At 41.6% G+C, this 17,317-nt stretch overlaps 1 protein-coding gene across 1 annotated transcript in view; it reads left to right on the top strand.

Annotated features, from left to right (window-relative positions):
- Positions 1–17,317, top strand: part of ksr1a (kinase suppressor of ras 1a) — a 63,294-nt gene that overhangs the window by 21,178 nt on the left and 24,799 nt on the right. Inside the window, exons 2-4 of the mRNA XM_060909622.1 lie at positions 4,505–4,645; positions 14,983–15,130; positions 15,442–15,922. Coding sequence (XP_060765605.1) covers positions 4,505–4,645; positions 14,983–15,130; positions 15,442–15,922 — 770 coding nt within the window. The remainder of the gene's footprint in view (positions 1–4,504; positions 4,646–14,982; positions 15,131–15,441; positions 15,923–17,317) is intronic.

Raw genomic sequence — 17,317 nt, 5'->3', positions numbered from 1 at the left:
GACATCCCCTTTTCTCTTTACAACAGTCTGTAAACGTCTGGGGACTGAGGAGACAAGTTGCTCAAGTTTAGGGATAGGAATGTTATCCCATTCTTGTCTAATGTAGGATTCTAGTTGCTCAACTGTCTTGGGTCTTTTTTGTCGTATCTTCCGTTTTATGATGCGCCAAATGTTTTCTATGGGTGAAAGATGTGGACTGCAGGCTGGCCAGTTCAGTACCCGGACCCTTCTTCTACGCAGCCATGATGCTGTAATTGATGCAGTATGTGGTTTGGCATTGTCATGTTGGAAAATGCAAGGTCTTCCCTGAAAGAGACGTCGTCTGGATGGGAGCATATGTTGCTCTAGAACCTGGATATACCTTTCAGCATTAACGGTGTCTTTCCAGATGTGTAAGCTGCCCATGCCACACGCACTAATGCGACCCCATACCATCAGAGATGCAGGCTTCTGAACTGAGTGCCGATAACAACTTGGGTCGTCCTTCTCCTCTTTAGTCCGAATGACACGGCGTCCCTGATTTCCATAAAGAACTTCAAATTTTGATTCGTCTGACCACAGAACAGTTTTCCACTTTGCCACAGTCCATTTTAAATGAGCCTTGGCCCAGAGAAGACGTCTGCGCTTCTGGATCGTGTTTAGATACGGCTTCTTCTTTGAACTATAGAGTTTTAGCTGGCAACGGCGGATGGCACGGTGAATTGTGTTCACAGATAATGTTCTCTGGAAATATTCCTGAGTCCATTTTGTGATTTCCAATACAGAAGCATGCCTGTATGTGATGCAGTGCCGTCTAAGGGCCCGAAGATCACGGGCACCCAGTATGGTTTTCCGGCCTTGACCCTTACGCACAGAGATTCTTCCAGATTCTCTGAATCTTTTGATGATATTATGCACTGTAGATGATGATATGTTCAAACTCTTTGCAATTTTACACTGTCGAACTCCTTTCTGATATTGCTCCACTATTTGTCGGCGCAGAATTAGGGGGATTGGTGATCCCCTTCCCATCTTTACTTCTGAGAGCCGCTGCCACTCCAAGATGCTCTTTTTATACCCAGTCATGTTAATGACCTTTTGCCAATTGACCTAATGAGTTGCAGTTTGGTCCTCCAGCTGTTCCTTTTTTGTACCTTTAACTTTTCCAGCCTCTTATTGCCCCTGTCCCAACTTTTTTGAGATGTGTTGCTGTCATGAAATTTCAAATGAGCCAATATTCGGCATGAAATTTCAAAATGTCTCACTTTCGACATTTGATATGTTGTCTATGTTCTTCTGTGAATACAATATCAGTTTTTGAGATTTGTAAATTATTGCATTCTGTTTTTATTTACAGTTTGTACTTTGTCCCAACTTTTTTGGAATCGGGGTTGTAAGAAAATACTTTCTTTTCTTGCATTACAGCATGCACCATTTTATCCTGGAATTTTCACACTGTTTTGTGTTATGACCTCTAACAATGGTTCACACAAATACCTTCATACGTACATCTGTGTATAATTAGCTCCAGCTCATTAGCGCTCTGGCAATTATCCTTTCACGTGCTCACTGAGCATGAACGTTTGTGTGGCACGACAAAGACGGAAAAGAAAGACCGTAAAATCACATTGCGTAAGGACGTCTCGACACCGGCATGTCCGAAGCCCTTGGGACTTGTGAGCTGTGGTGGTCGGGGTCTCAAAAGCCTTCGTCGATCTCAGCAGAATGTTACAGGAAGCCTCACTCTGATTGGGTAAAGCCCGGAACTTGGGGCTGTCCCATCTTGAGTCAGCTTTTACATGATACTGAAAAAAAAAAGGCGGTTCACCTGTAGAAATCCTTGTGGAATGTTTTATTCAAATAAAGGTGGATAATACAGAGAAATGTATATCACAATACTTGACATTTTAAAAATACATGATTTGGATCACGATGTTTAGTGTCTGTATGTGTTACCATTAATGTATTAACAGTACAAAGTAGATTAATATATGATAATTAACATTGGTTTAGATATTGAATAAATACAACCTCAATTCCAACAAAGTTGGGACACTGTAAAATATAAATAAAAACAGAATGTGAAGATTTGCAAATCATGGAAACGCTATGTTTCATTGAAAATAGTACAAAGACAACATATTAAATTTTGAAACTGAGAAATTTTGCTGTTGTTGATGTTTTTTTAAATATATGCTCATTTTGAATTTGATGTCAGCAGCACGTTTCAGAAAAGCTGGGACAGGACTGAGAAATTTTGTTGATGTTTTTTTAAATATATGCTCATTTTGAATTTGATGTCAGCAACACGTTTCAGAAAAGCTGGGACAGGAGCAACAAAAGATTGAAAAAGATGTGTAATGCAAAAAAAAAAAAAGGTTAATCGGCAACAGGTCAGTAACATGATTGGGGATAAAAAGAGCATTCCAGAGAGGCGGAGTCTCTCAGAAGTAAAGATGGAGAGGGATTCACCGCTCTGTGAAAGACTGCGTGGGCAAACAGTGCAACAATTTAAGAAGTTCCTCAATGTAAAATTGCAAAGAATTTGGGGATCACATCATCTGCGGTACATAATATTATTAAAAGGTTCAGAGAATCTGGAGAAATCTCTGTGTGCAAGAGACAAGGATGAAAACTGACATTGGATGCCTGTGATCTTCAGGCCCTCAGGGGACACTAAGCAGACACTTGTCTGTAGTGGAAATCACTGGCTCAGGAACACTTCAGAAAACCATCGTCTGTGAAAACAGTTCATTATTTCATCCACAAATGCATGTTAAAACCAGATATAAACAATATCCAGAAACACCGCCGCCTTCTCTGGGCCCGAGCTCTTTTACGATGGACTGAGGTGAAGTGGAAAACTGTCCCGAGGTCTGACGAATCAAAAGTATAAATTCTTTTTAGAAATCATGGACACCACGTCCTCGAGGTTAAAGAGAAGAGGGACCATCCGGCTTGTTGTCAGTGCACAGCTCAAAAGCCAGCATCTGTGATGGTATGAGGGGGCATTAGTGCACATGACATGGGTAGCTTGTACATCTGGGAAGGCCTCATTAATGCTGAATATGTACATGGTTCAGAGCAATATTCTGCCATCCAGACAAAATCTTTTTCAGGGAAGGCCTTCCTTCTTTCAGCAAGACAATGCCAAACTGCCTTCTGCACATATTAAAACTGCATGGTTCTGTAGTAAAAGAGTCCAGGTGCGAAACTGGCCTGCCTGCAATCCAGACCTGTATCCCAATTAAAACATTTGGCGCATTATGAAGTGCAAAATACGACAAAGGAGACCCCGAACTGTTGAGCAACTGAGATTGTATATCAGGCAAGAATGGGACAACATTTCTCTTTCAGAACTACAGCAATTGGTCTCTTCAGTTCCCAAACGTTTACAGAGTGTTGTTAAAAGTCAAGGTGATGCAACACAGTGGTAAACACGCCCCTGTCCCAACTTTTCTGAAACGTGTTGCTGACATCAAATTCAAAATGAGCACATATTCAAAAACAATAAAACTACTCAGTTTCAACATTTGATTTGTACTATTTTCAATGAAATATAGGGTTTCCATGATTTGCAAATCTTCACATCTCATCTCATCATCTGTAGCCGCTTTATCCTGTTCTACAGGGTCGCAGGCAAGCTGGAGCCTATCCCAGCTGACTACGGGCGAAAGGCGGGGTACACCCTGGACAAGTCGCCAGGTCATCACAGGGCTGACACATAGACACAGACAACCATTCACACTCACATTCACACCTACGCTCAATTTAGAGTCACCAGTTAACCTAACCTGCATGTCTTTGGACTGTGGGGGAAACCGGAGCACCCGGAGGAAACCCACACGGACAACATGCAAACTCCACACAGAAAGGCCCTCGCTGGCCCCGGGGCTCGAACCTGGACCTTCTTGCTGTGAGGCGACAGCACTAACCACTACACCACCGTGCCGCCCAAATCTTCACATTCTGTTTTTTATTATTTCTGTTTTACAGTGTCCCAACTGTTTTGGAATTGGGATTGTAGAGGTGGATTCCATTCAGAACTATTGAGCTTTGAGTTCAACAGATTGGTTTCTTGAGATTTAGTAATATTGGAATTGAATTTCTGGTCATTTATGTGGACTCATGTCTCGTCATGGATGGATTAAAAACCAGATAATGCAGGTGTAAATAATCCTCTGGTTAACACTGAAATAAATCAAGTGATTTTTACCTCTGAAGTGAATGGCTTGTTAATGTTAACTAATGCATGTTATGTTACTGTAAAACATAAACCTAATATTTAACACTTTGTTTACTCAACCTGCTCGAAACTTATTCTTTATCACTGTCTTTATCAAAGACGGATTTCTCAAATCGGACACGTCTCGGCCTGTAAAATCCATCCTGACCCGTTGTCGTCGTAAATTAATAATGATTTCCACATATGTGTCCAAATCCAAAAAAAGCAGCCTTAAGAATTTCTTTACCCCCGCTAACCCGCCCCTCCCTCCTGCATCTGGTTCTCTGTCGCCCCCTGCAGGTGAAGCTCATGAAGTACATCTGCAAACAGCTGCAGTGCAAGTTGAAAGTTCCGGAGACAGAGCGACCGCAGGCCCTGAACACGTACCCACGCCTGGGGGACTGGCTACGCACGGTCAGCCTGAGAGCCGAGCTCATAGAGGTAAAACACAAACACGCAGCGTTAGCGATGTGTACATGTGTGTAGCTGATTAGCTTTAGTGAACTGCAGTGGGGTATTGACGCTAGTGGAGTTTGCAGTTGCAATAATTGATCCTGGATTTGGCTTCAAAATAAATGTTGGATTAACCACTAACATTTAACAACACTAAACTCAAACACCAAGTCCCTAAAGATGAGGAGTCCTGCTGAGTGGAGAGATTAGGACATAGTTATGACCAGTTGAGAATAAAACACTCTGAGTTTCTGTCTGTCTCTTTACTCATCGCTCTGCAAAAACTGATACATACCATAAAACCACTCGTTCTCCTCTTTCACCTCTTCTCTTTTTATTTCTTGTCTTACCCTTTTCGCTTTTCATTTCCTGTCTTTTTTGGCCTATCTTCTGTTTCGTTTTGTTTCTGCTCACATTTTCTCTTCTCTTCTTTCCCATTGTCTCCTCTCACATCTTCACTTGTCTCCTCTCTGAATCGTTTCTCTCATTTCCTCTCATTTTTTCTCTTTTCTTCTGTTCTTCCCTTTTCTCATTTCCTGTCTTTTGTGTCCTAATTTCTTATTTGTTTTGTGTCTTCTCTCCTTTTGTCTTTTCTTCTCTTCTCTCTTGAGGATATGAGAGCGACTCGTCTCTTGTCCTTTCTTCTTTCCTATGATTTTACTCGTTTTGTCCTCTTCTTTTCTCCGCTCTACTTATTTCTGTTCACTTCTCTTTTTTATGTTCTTCACTTTTCTCTTCTCACTTCCTGTCTTTTGTGTCCAAACCTCGTTTGGGCGGGGGATATAGAAACGGGTTCCGTCTGTCCATCCGCTCATATTTTCGTTTCCGGGCCATATCTTTAAAACTACTGAAGATCTCATCTCATCTCATTCTCTCTAGCCGCTTTATCCTTCTACAGGGTCACAGGCAAGCTGAGCCTATCCCAGCTGACTACGGGCGAAAGGCGGGGTACACCCTGGACAAGTCGCCAGGTCATCACAGGGCTGACACATAGACACAGACAACCATTCACACTCACATTCACACCTACGGTCAATTTAGAGTCACCAGTTAACCTAACCTGCATGTCTTTGGACTGTGGGGGAAACCGGAGCACCCGGAGGAAACCCACGCGGACACGGGGAGAACATGCAAACTCCGCACAGAAAGGCCCTCGCCGGCCACGGGGCTCGAACCCGGACCTTCTTGCTGTGAGGCGACAGCGCTAACCACTACACCACCGTGCCGCCACTACTGAAGATATCTTCATGAAACTTTGTACACATATCAAGCAACATGTGAACTGGTGCCTTTTGCTATTTTGGATTTTTGAAAAAAAACAAATTTTCAAATTTTTACATAAAAAATAGATTTTGACTTCGTTTCTAAGAGCAATGTTTGTTTCCGGAGCATATACTCAAAACTATTCATGATACGGATTTGAAACTTGGTATACATGTTAACAAGGTGATGTAGATGTGCCTTTTCATGCTAAGAAGAAATTTGAGAAATTTTAATTTTTCATGTTTCCATGGAAACAATTTCAGACTTAGTCTCTCAGGTTTTGGTTCCGGAGCAGAACTTGAAAACTATGAGCGGTACGGTCTTGACAGTTGGTCTATGTGTTGATTAAGTAATGTATATGTGCCTTTTGATACTAAGAAATGTGGGAAATTTTAACGTTTAGCTCACCTGGACCAAAGGTCCGGTGGATTTATGCCATGGGCTGCTGAGGTCAGTGTAAAGAGGTCGGGTTGGTTTCCTGCAGCAGAACTTGAAAAATGTGACAAATAATATCTTGAAACTTGGTATATAGTTGTATATAGAGCGGGGGATATAGATGACTCTGTCTTCTTGTTTTTGTTTCTCTCGTCTTCTTGGCTCGGAGGATTGCGAGTGACAAACTGATAAAATTAAATTAAAAAACCCCCACAAACATGACTGTTAGCTAGCTACAAGGTAAACAATTCAATATTTGTAAACCAACCCCAGTGTGAGTCTCCATCTTTGTCCAAAGTTTTGGTTTTTTTGTGCACAGAATTTTGCAGTTGCCAAAACTGAGAAAGATACGTACATGTGAAGATGCCCTCAACTCTGGACAAAATAATCGAACTCGGTTATCTACTGTTAATGACTCAGCGCTATCCATCAGCTTTCCAGCTGGAACACAGTGCACGCAACTCAGGTTCATCAGCCAGTTCATGAGATTGTACAAACAGCACGTGATAGCGTTAGTATTACCAACACCCACTTAATTACTTCTCAGACAGAACCTTTTAGGCTGAGAGTTCCAGAGATTAGTCAGCTTAGTGCAAAGAGCCAGCTCAAATCAGTGATTCGCCATGCACATGCCACACCATAGTGCCACACCGACTTCGCAGACAGGATCGTATCACGCCACTGTGTTCCGTGCGACTTTTAAAGATCAGACTGCAGTACTGAAGTGAGTAATCAAATGAGTATTTCTGAGCTTTTTCTGCACCCAATACTTGGCTGTAAGGGTGCACAAACTTTTCACTAACCTCTGTGTTTATATGTGATGCGAGTTAGTCTTTGTATATCATTTGTATTTGTCCTGAATCGTGGCTGGCGTTTGTAGCACTCCTGAGTCCTAACACTTACACCCTTGTGTGTGTGTGTGTGTGTGTAGTTATGTCTCTCTTTGTTTTTCCTACAACCGTTCCTTCTCAGTTGGTAGAAACTCAGTCTTGCATCACTGTCGGCTGTTTAACAGCTCTGTGACTTTGCTAAGTGAATACAGTGTACAAATGTTCTCCTACCTGAGGAAGGAAATGATCAAATCCTGAAAAAAAAAAACTGATTTTGGACACTGGTACACAACTCTGTTGGCTCAGAGATACTATTTTAAGTTGGATCAGATACCAGATACTTCATTTCATAGCAGTTACATTATGGCCATTATAGCAGTGTTAATACGAGTGTTCAGGGCTGTATTAGTAATATTGTAGTGTTAGTAGTGTTTGTATTCGTATCAGTAGTGGGATTAATAGTAGTAACAGTAATATTTTAGTATTAGTAATAGTCATAGTAGCAGTAGTAGTAGTAGTTGTTGTTGTTGTTGGACTAGTAGTATTAAAGATCATAGGCAAAGGTTTTCAATTTATGCTCATTTGAAACTTTATATGTTAAAAAATCCTGTGTAATTTTCTTCTGGTCCCAAGAAATATTGTTAATAAGTAATAATTAAAATATGTTAGCGCGGATTGCGGTGAATTTCTGTTTGGCGATTTTCGTGACCACTCGGCGCGTGATGTCATTCAAGACAAACAAACCGCTTGAATTGAGTCCACTTCCGTTTACTTGCATTGCCGTTCGGCTTGAGTGCAGACATGCGTTCGGGAATTTCCAAAGAAAAAACATGCCTTATTGTTGTGCAGTGAACTGTAACAACGGGACCAGTTCAGGAAGAAGTTTTTACCTTTTTCCGAGAGAGGAGAAGAGGCGGAGCAAGTGGGTTGGCTTTTTCCGGAAAAGGAGAAGAGGCGGAGCGAGTGGGTTGGCTTTTTCCTAAAAAGGAGAAGAGGCGGAGCGAGTGGGTTGGCTTTTTCCAAAAAAGGAGAAGAGGCAGAGCGAGAGGGTTGGCTTTTTCCAAAAGAGGAGAAGAGGCAGCGCGAGAGGGTTGGCTTTTTCTGGAAGAGGAGAAGAGGCGGAGAGAGTGGATTGTGCGTGTGAAGCCAGAGGCTTGGCTTTTTCCGGAAGAGGAGATGAGGCGGAGAGAGTGGATTGTGTGCGTGAAACAAAATCAAGCAGTCAAAGAAGAAACGGAGCAGCAACGCTCAAGCAAAAAGGAGAAGATTGGAGGTAAACATTTTTACTTTTGCTTGCAATTGACAAGTCAAGAATCCTGAGGGATCCTGTACAATCATTGTGGAAATGAGACAAAGGGATATTTCCTCGCTTAGAGTCGGCTATAAATAGTATAATGGCAGGCTAAGGTGGCCTACCGGCGCACTGTCAAGTAATCGTTCCCTATATCCACTAGGGAGGGCGGTTTAATTATTCTTCAAAAGGGCTCTTATTTAGTATTACAACGAAAGTAGGAATTTATCATAACTACCAGGATGAATCGTTTGGGGGCAAGTCTTGTTAAGGTCCGGGGTCACCGCGATCAGAGTCGGCCGAGTCGCCGTCCAATTCCGAGGCTGCATGGTCAAACCAGTGAGCCACATTCACCGATTGCTTCGCAACGGTCATAGGTTCATACATATCACCTCTCGATATTCAATTTGGAGAGTTCCTACTTCAAAATCACTATCGCTTTCAGACATTTTACACAACCTCTCACGACCAAAGTCTGTACGCGTGTGCTCGGTTTGCAAGTAAACACAGAGCTGCTCCCAGTCTGTTTGCCTTGAATGACGTCACGACGACGGTCCCCTAGTGGTGAAAGTGCACATAAGTGAGATGTAAACAAACCTTCGGAAATTGGGCAAAACAGTATATTTTAACCGTTTTATTCAATTTTAGGGTGCAAATTAAACACTAGGAAGATTGAATTCGCTTTTTGGGTCGTTCTTCTAGACAATAAAGTTGATATTCTACATTTCACCTCCGACCATTGCCTAGGACCTTAAAGGTAGATGGCCTTTCAGATTTTTCAAGTGTAGGTCATAAAAAGAATTTTCCCCGACACCCAATTATTTTCGTTTAGTGGACTGAAATCTACTGAATTCGAATCACAGACTTCCAATTTTATTAGTTTTTTTTTAAATAGAACAATTAATGACTTTAGGGCCACATGGCCCTAAATTCTCTGCTATTTTTTCCTGCTTCACCATGACCCAATTCAAGATACTACATCATGCATCACGTGTTGGGTTTTCCCCGTTCGCGCAAAGCATTGTGGGATACAAATTTGAAACAGGAGAGAAAAAATGGAGGACGTGAGTGTGTGAATGAAACGTGAAAGATCGACTACAGTAACGGAAAGCGAGAAGAAAAGACGTTATGTTCTATACGAAGGAAAGGAAACGCAGGACCAAACTAATAAATATCGGCGGTCAGCGAGCACCTCGGTGTGATCAGCTGTTCGTTTAGCTACAGAATGATGGAACTGTCAGTGCACGCTCAAAGGTAAACCTGTAGATGGCAGTAATGCAACACTGTGGATGTCAGCTGCTGTAAAACCCAAAAGAAGAAGGAAAAGAAGAAGAAGCAGGCAAACCTGCGCATGCGCACACAGACTTCCTCTGTCTGCTTGACTGCGTGAAACGAGCGATTTCATGCACATTATTTGCACATAATTAAATAACTTCCCAGCCACAGAAAGGCCTGATTTTGGGGGGCTTTTTTGAGATATTACAGAAATAAACATATATCACAATGACCAAATTTCAGAGGAAACTAAATTTCATCAATTTTATGAAATTGAAAGGCTGTATAGCTTTAAGAGGAATACAAGTAGTCATAGAAATTGTAGTAATGATAGTAATGGTAGTAGTAACAGTAGTAATGGAAGTAATAATACAGGTAGTCGTCGACTTACGACCGATCGACTTTACGACCGTCTGGTTATGACTGGCAAGTGTTTCCCAGCTGAGCTAGCTGAGCATACGACAGTTTCCACCGCAGCGCCCAGCATCCAGCCAGTGTTGTCAGATACTGCTGACGGTTTCCAGCCCAAAATATGTCAAAACCCACCAAAATGCACTTAAAACCGTTCAATCTGGCAACACTGCATCCAGCCTCTTCTATTATGTGTGCAGTGTTTCGCTGGACAAACAATGAGCGAGCTACAGCGTGCGTACGGCTTAACCAGATCTTGTGCTATAACGTGCGCAGCTGGTAATCAAAGTAACTTTCACTTTTCTGTTCTGTTACACTGTTCTGTGTCCAGTGTCCAAAATGAAAAGTTAGTTTTCGACTGTTCAGCTAAAAAATTTTTTATTAAAATGATTGTGTTGTTGAAATGATGTGTTTGCAATTTATTTAAAATCAAAAACTGATACAGGTGGATGAAAGAGTGATAGTGTGATAAAAAAGTACTATACTAGTACTACTGAGTGATAAGAAGTCCTAGTGAATGCTTGATAAGTAGACAATAATAAATAATTAGGTGTATTTTTCGGTGCGCACTGTGCGCGCGCACTATGACTCAAAATAATATACCGGCAAGAAATAAAAGTTACTTTCACCCCTGAGTATGCAGTGTTTGACTTAAACCAAATAATAAGCCAAGATAATGAAATAAGAAAATGTTAATAAAATAAGACTTTAAGATGATTACAATATCATTACACATCACAATATACTTACGTTCATTTAACATAGGCCGACTTACGACCAGATCGGTTTACGACCGGTCAGTCGTAACCAAACGCAGTCGTAAGTCGACAACTACCTGTAGTAGTAGTGATAGTAGTAGTAGTAACATTAGTAATAATACTACAAGTAGTAGTGGTAGTAGTAATAGTAGTAGTGGTGTAGTGGTTGGCACTGTTGCCTCGCAGCAAGAAGGTTCTGGGTTCAAGCCCAGCAGCCGACGGGGGTCTTTCTGTGTGGAGTCTGCATGGGTTTCCTCCGGGTGCTCTGGTTTCCCCCACAGTCCAAAGACATGCAGGTTAGGTTAACATGGAGCAGCCTTGGGCTGAGGTTGGGCTGAAATGCCCCTGAGCAAGGCATCTAACCCCCAACTGCTCCCGGGCTCTGTAGCATAGCTACCCACTGCTCTGGGTATGTGTGTGTGCTCATTGCTCACTTGTGTGTGCATGTGTGTGTTCACTGCTTCAGATGGGTTAAATGCAGAGGACAAATTTTACTATGTGCTTAAGTCTGTGCTTGAGTGTACGTGTGACAAATAAAGGCTTCTTTTTCTTCTTAATAGTAATAATAGTATTAGTAGTGACAGTAGTAGTAGTAATAGTTGTAATAACAGTAATAAGAATTGTAGTCATGGTAGTAATAGTAGTAGTAGTGACAGTAGTCGTAGTAATATTTGGACCAGCAGTAATAATAATAGTAGTAGTCGTAGTGACAGTAGTAATAGTAGTAGTGGTGATAGTGGTGGTAGTAATAGTTGTAAAAGCAGTAATAATAATGATAGTAGTAGTAGTAGTAATATTTGAACTAGCAGTAATAATCATAGTAGTAGCGATAGTGATAGTAGTAGTAGTAGTAGTGGTGGTGGTGGCAGTAATAGTTGTAATAGCAGTAGTAGTAGTAGGAGTGATAGTAGTCGTAATGATAGTTTTAATAACCTAACAAAAATGGTAGTAATAGTAGTAGTAGTAGTAGTAATGATAATAGTAGTAATAATAGTTGTAATAACAGTTACAATAATAGTAGTAGTAGCAGTAGTAGTAATATTTGGACTAGCAGTAATCATCCTTGAGTACCTGTAGTGATAGTAGTAGTAGTGATAATAGTAGTAATAATAGTTGTAATAACAGTAACAATAATGGTAGTAATAGTAGTAGTAGTAGTAGTAGCAGTGATAGTAGTCGTAATGATAGTTGTAATAACAGTAACAATAACAGTAGTAGTAGTAATATTTAGACTAGCAGTGATAATCATAGTAGTAGTAGTAGTAGTAGTGATAGTAGTAGTAATAATAGTTGTAATAACAGTAATAATAATGTTAGTAATAGTAGTAGTGACAGTAGTAGTAGTAGTAGTGATATTTAGACTAGCACTAATAATCATAGGAGTAGCTGTAGTGATAGTTGTAACAGCAGTAGTGGTAGTGATAGTGGTGGCAGTAATAGTTGTAATAGCAGTAGTAGTAGTAGGAGTGATAGTAGTAGCAATAATAGTTGTAATAACTGTAACAAAAATGGTAGTAATAGTAGTAGTAATATTTGGACTAGCAGTAATAATCATAGTAGTAGTAGTAGTAGTAGTAGTGATAGCTGTAGTAATAATAGTTGTAATAACAGTAACAATAATGGTAGTAATAGTAGTAGTAGTAGTAGTAGTAGTAGTGATAGTAGTAATAATAGTTGTAATAACAGTTAGAATAATAGTAGTAGCAGTAGTAGTAATATTTGGACTAGCAGTAATCATCATTGTAGTACCTGTAGTGATAGTAGCAGTAATGACAGTTGTAATAACAGTAACAATAGTAGTAGTAGTAGTAGTAGTAATATTTGGACTAGCAGTAATAATCGTAGTAGTAGTAGTAGTAGTAGTAGTAGTAGTGATAGCTGTAGTAATAATAGTTGTAATAACAGTAACAATAATGGTAGTAGTAGTAGTGATAGTAGTAATAATAGTTGTAATAACAGTTAGAATAATAGTAGTAGCAGTAGTAGTAATATTTGGACTAGCAGTAATCATCATTGTAGTACCTGTAGTGATAGTAGCAGTAATGACAGTTGTAATAACAGTAACAATAGTAGTAGTAGTAGTAGTAGTAGTAGTAGTAGTAATATTTGGACTAGCAGTAATAATCGTAGTAGTAGTAGTAGTAGTAGTAGTAGTAGTAGTAATAATAGTTGTAATAACAGTAACAATAATGGTAGTAGTAGTAGTGATAGTAGTAATAATAGTTGTAATAACAGTTAGAATAATAGTAGTAGCAGTAGTAGTAATATTTGGACTAGCAGTAATCATCATTGTAGTACCTGTAGTGATAGTAGCAGTAATGACAGTTGTAATAACAGTAACAATAGTAGTAGTAGTAGTAGTAGTAGTAGTAATATTTGGACTAGCAGTAATAATCATAGTAGTAGTAGTAATGATAGTTGCAATAATGGTACTAATAGTTGTAATAGTAGTAGTAGTGACAGTAGTAGTAGTAATATTTGAACTAGCAGTAATAATAATAGTAATAGTAGTAGTAGTGATAGTGGTGGTAGCAATAGTTGTAATAGCAGTAGGAGTAGTAGGAATGATAGTAGTAGTAGTAGTAGTAATAATATTTGGACTAGCAGTAATAATCATAGTAGTAGCCATAGTGATAGTAGTAATAGTAGTAGTAGTGAAGTTGATGGACTTTAAACATGTGATCTGTACTTGGGCATGAACTCTGATAGGAGAATTTTCAAAGATAATTGATTTATTACGAACACAATGACACTGCAGTATTTATTGTTACAGCATTCAGTTCAATATGACAGCATTTAACAAAACAAAATATAAAATCCATCATACAGCCAGCACTCAATTCAGAGCGATGTTTTGAATAGTTACTTAGTTACATTTGCATAAATGTTTGTGTGCCTGTGTTAATAAACCCACACTCCAGGAGCGACTGCCTCCTCTCGTCCACTCGTACAGGTCCATAATGAGGTAATCGGATCATCGGCTAGGCTCAATTAGTCTAAGAGGTCACGTGATGTGCGGATTTGAAGAGGGAACGAGAGAGAGCGAGAGAGAGAAATTCATTTGCGTTAAGCCTCTCAGAAAACAGTAACCATCAGGTGGTAATGCGGCACACTACTTTTTCACCCTGCCACATGCCAATTCACATTAAACCTGCTGCCTATTACACGATTGCACCGATTATATCATAGTGATGATATTTTAACGACATTTCATCAAAATATCTGTCTCAACCGAGATAGTATTCACAAATTTGAGTTTATCATCCATATCTTTCAGGTTCAGTTCTGGTTTCATATTTAAGGAGGCGTGGCCTGAGTGGTTGAATGATACCAACTGTGCTAAATACAAAATGTAATTGTGCTAGTCCAAGATGACTGCCACCAGAATGTTCAAGTGTTTAGCAACATTGTGAGGTTTTGTTCAATTTTATCAATAACAGTACGTCCCACTGTGTCCTAAACCACATCAGCAAGTCTGAAAATGACCCATGTATTATAATATTTGATGTAAAACTAAAGAAGACGGGGCGTTGTGGCTCAGGTGGATAAGGCGCCATACCGTAAATCCGGGGACCCGGGTTCGATTCCGACCCAAGGTCATTTCCCAATCCCTCCCCGTCTCTCTCTCCCGCTCATTTCCTGTCTCTACACGGTCCTATCCAATAAAGGTGAAAAAAGCCCAAAAAATATCTTTAAAAAAAAAACTAAAGAAGACTCTAAACATGTCTGCCTGATTTCATTTGATTTCTAAATGAACCATTTCTTAGTATTTTGTTCACGTTTACATAAATAAGCAGTTTTGCTTCGGAACGAAATAATCTTATTGTTGATTTCAGCCATAAATCAAGAATTCAAATTAATCAAATGACTCAAAGCCTAAAATCAAGAACTCAAATGACTCAAACAATGGATGTATAAACTCTGTCTGTATACAGTGTGTTCAACTGTGTTGTGTGTGTGTGTGTGTGTGTGTGTGAGAGAGAGAGAGTGTGTGTTTGTACTGTGGATTCTCTTGCCAACCCTGCTGTCTGTTCTGTTCTCTCGACGTCTCTTGCTGCGTAGGCGCTGCCTGTGAAGTTGTCGTTGGATGCCTTGCTGCAGATGCCCAGCGCTCAGGTGCGAGAGACCATGAGGAGCTTGGGAGCCACTGCAGAGGAGTGTGTTCGGCTCTGCGCCGCCCTCTCATGCTTAAAGAGCGCCACTGAATCAGGTGGGCGTCTTGTTTGGTCTGGCAGCCTGCTCCAAATAGCAGGAGTCGAGTTTTAATGTGGAAATGAGAAAGTCCCAGATGTAAGAAGTGGCTTTGTAAATCATCACAAGAACATTTTTGCAAATGGTAAAGAATATATAATATAACATGCATGGCATGGACATACACATACCACAGAGCTGTTGAGTTCATTAATCTGATTGGTCAGAGGGTGTTGGTTAATTTTCTCTAACAGCATGTTTGACAGGAGCTCTGGCTGTAGGACAAAAACAGGAAAGTTTTCTGAGTTAATGATGGTTTTTCATTTTCAGGAGAGTGTAATGAGGACGGAGGTTGCTGGTTTTCTGAGCCCACTCGACGGGACAGTGGAGGTCTCACCCCAGCAGACCAAATCCCTTTACTCGGAAGTCTAACACGCCCTCATAGCCCCTCCCCTCTTGCCCGGCCTCCTACCACACCCACCACGCCCACCGTGCCCACCACGCCCCTTATCTCATGCCTTCACTCTCGCCATCTTCCACCCAACCACGAGGCCCATATCTACCATGGCTATGCGGAGAGCTTGACAGACCCGAGTCCCTACTACTCATCCTGGCCTGTCCGTGTCCATGGACACTCCTCCACCCCACCCATAACCCCACCCTCAAAGAGGAGGCACCGCCTGAAGCCACCCTGCACGCCACCGCCACCTTCACGCAAGGTACTTCACATCCTGCCCAATATCACCCTGACACGCAGCAAGAGCCACGAGAGCCAACTGGGCAACCGTATTGAAGACACGCCCCCCAGCAAGTAAGTCACTTCCTGTTTTGACAGGCAGGACAGTAAATGATTCAACAATTGGATATCGTTTTAAACAATTATAGATGTTAAACCTACTTTGAAGCGGTCGGCATATGGCAATAATCATTATACAACATGTATCCTGATATTTATTACACACAATATTGTTATCAAGGATGTTTCTGTTAGGGTTTTGCTGGGATTCGAACCTGGTTCGTTGGTGTGATAATCCAGCAAACCCCCACTAGGCCACCAGGGGGATGACTCAAATGCAGAGGCGTGAGGCGGAAGTAGAAAAAGAATCAAAAGGTTTATTTAAACTATATACACTATATACAGGGCAAAACAAAAGACAAAAAAAACCAAAGAGTATAATCCAAAAGAAAAGCAAAGTGCAAAAATACAAAAGCTAAGAAGATCAAAAAACACAGTACAAAGGAAACTGGAGATAAACATAACAGCACAAAGACTCCGTGACAAGAGGACTGAACTCAGGGGTATAAATAGACAAACTAATTAAGGACACAGGTGAAGATAATTAGGCAATTAACACAAACACAAAACACAGGAACAGTGGCGGCCTCTAGAGGCCAAAATAAACACGACATGAAAAGGAAATAACAGCGGCCTCTAGAGGCCAAAACAGTCCTAGTCCTAACAGGACCCCCCCCTCTAGGAGCGTCTCCTGACGTTCCCAGGGCGATCCGGATGGGCCGAATGGAAGTCCCGACATAGTTCTTTATCAAGGACATCCCGAGCAGGAACCCAGCAGCGCTCCTCAGGACCATAGCCCTCCCAGTCCACCAGATATTGCAACCCGCCGCGGACCCGGCGGGAGTCAAGCAGGCGATTCACAGTGAACACAGTCTGCCCCTGGAAGATGCGGGGGGGTGGGGGGTTCCTAGGGGCAGGGGCATACGTAGACGTCAGTACGGGCCGTAACAGGGAAACATGGAAAGTGGGGTTGATCCTCAGAGTCCGGGGCAACTGGAGCCGGTAGGAGACAGGGTTCACCCTGCGCACCACCTTGAAGGGGCCAATGTAGCGAGGAGCAAGCTTGCGGTTCTCCACCCGCAGTGGAAGGTCCTTAGTGGACAGCCAAACACGCTGCCCAGGGCGGAAAGCGTGTGCAGGTCTTCTATGGCGGTTGGCCTGAGTCTGGTTGGTTCTGGAGGTCTGTATGAGGGTCTTCCTGACCTTGCTCCAGGTCTTGCGACACCGTCTCACATATTGGTTGACCGAGGGCACCCCCGCGTCCTCCTCCTGGTCCGGGAACAGAGGTGGCTGGAACCCGAATTGGCACTGGAATGGCGACAGCTTGGTGGCCGATGACTGCAGGGTGTTGTGGGCGTACTCCGCCCATGGCAGCCAGGTGCTCCACGATGTCGGGTTATCCATAGCCAG

This window comes from Neoarius graeffei, chromosome 25, assembly GCF_027579695.1.
Source record: "Neoarius graeffei isolate fNeoGra1 chromosome 25, fNeoGra1.pri, whole genome shotgun sequence".
Lineage (NCBI taxonomy): Eukaryota > Metazoa > Chordata > Actinopteri > Siluriformes > Ariidae > Neoarius > Neoarius graeffei.
Note: the sequence above shows the minus strand (reverse complement) of the source record. Positions and strands in the feature narration are given on the sequence as shown.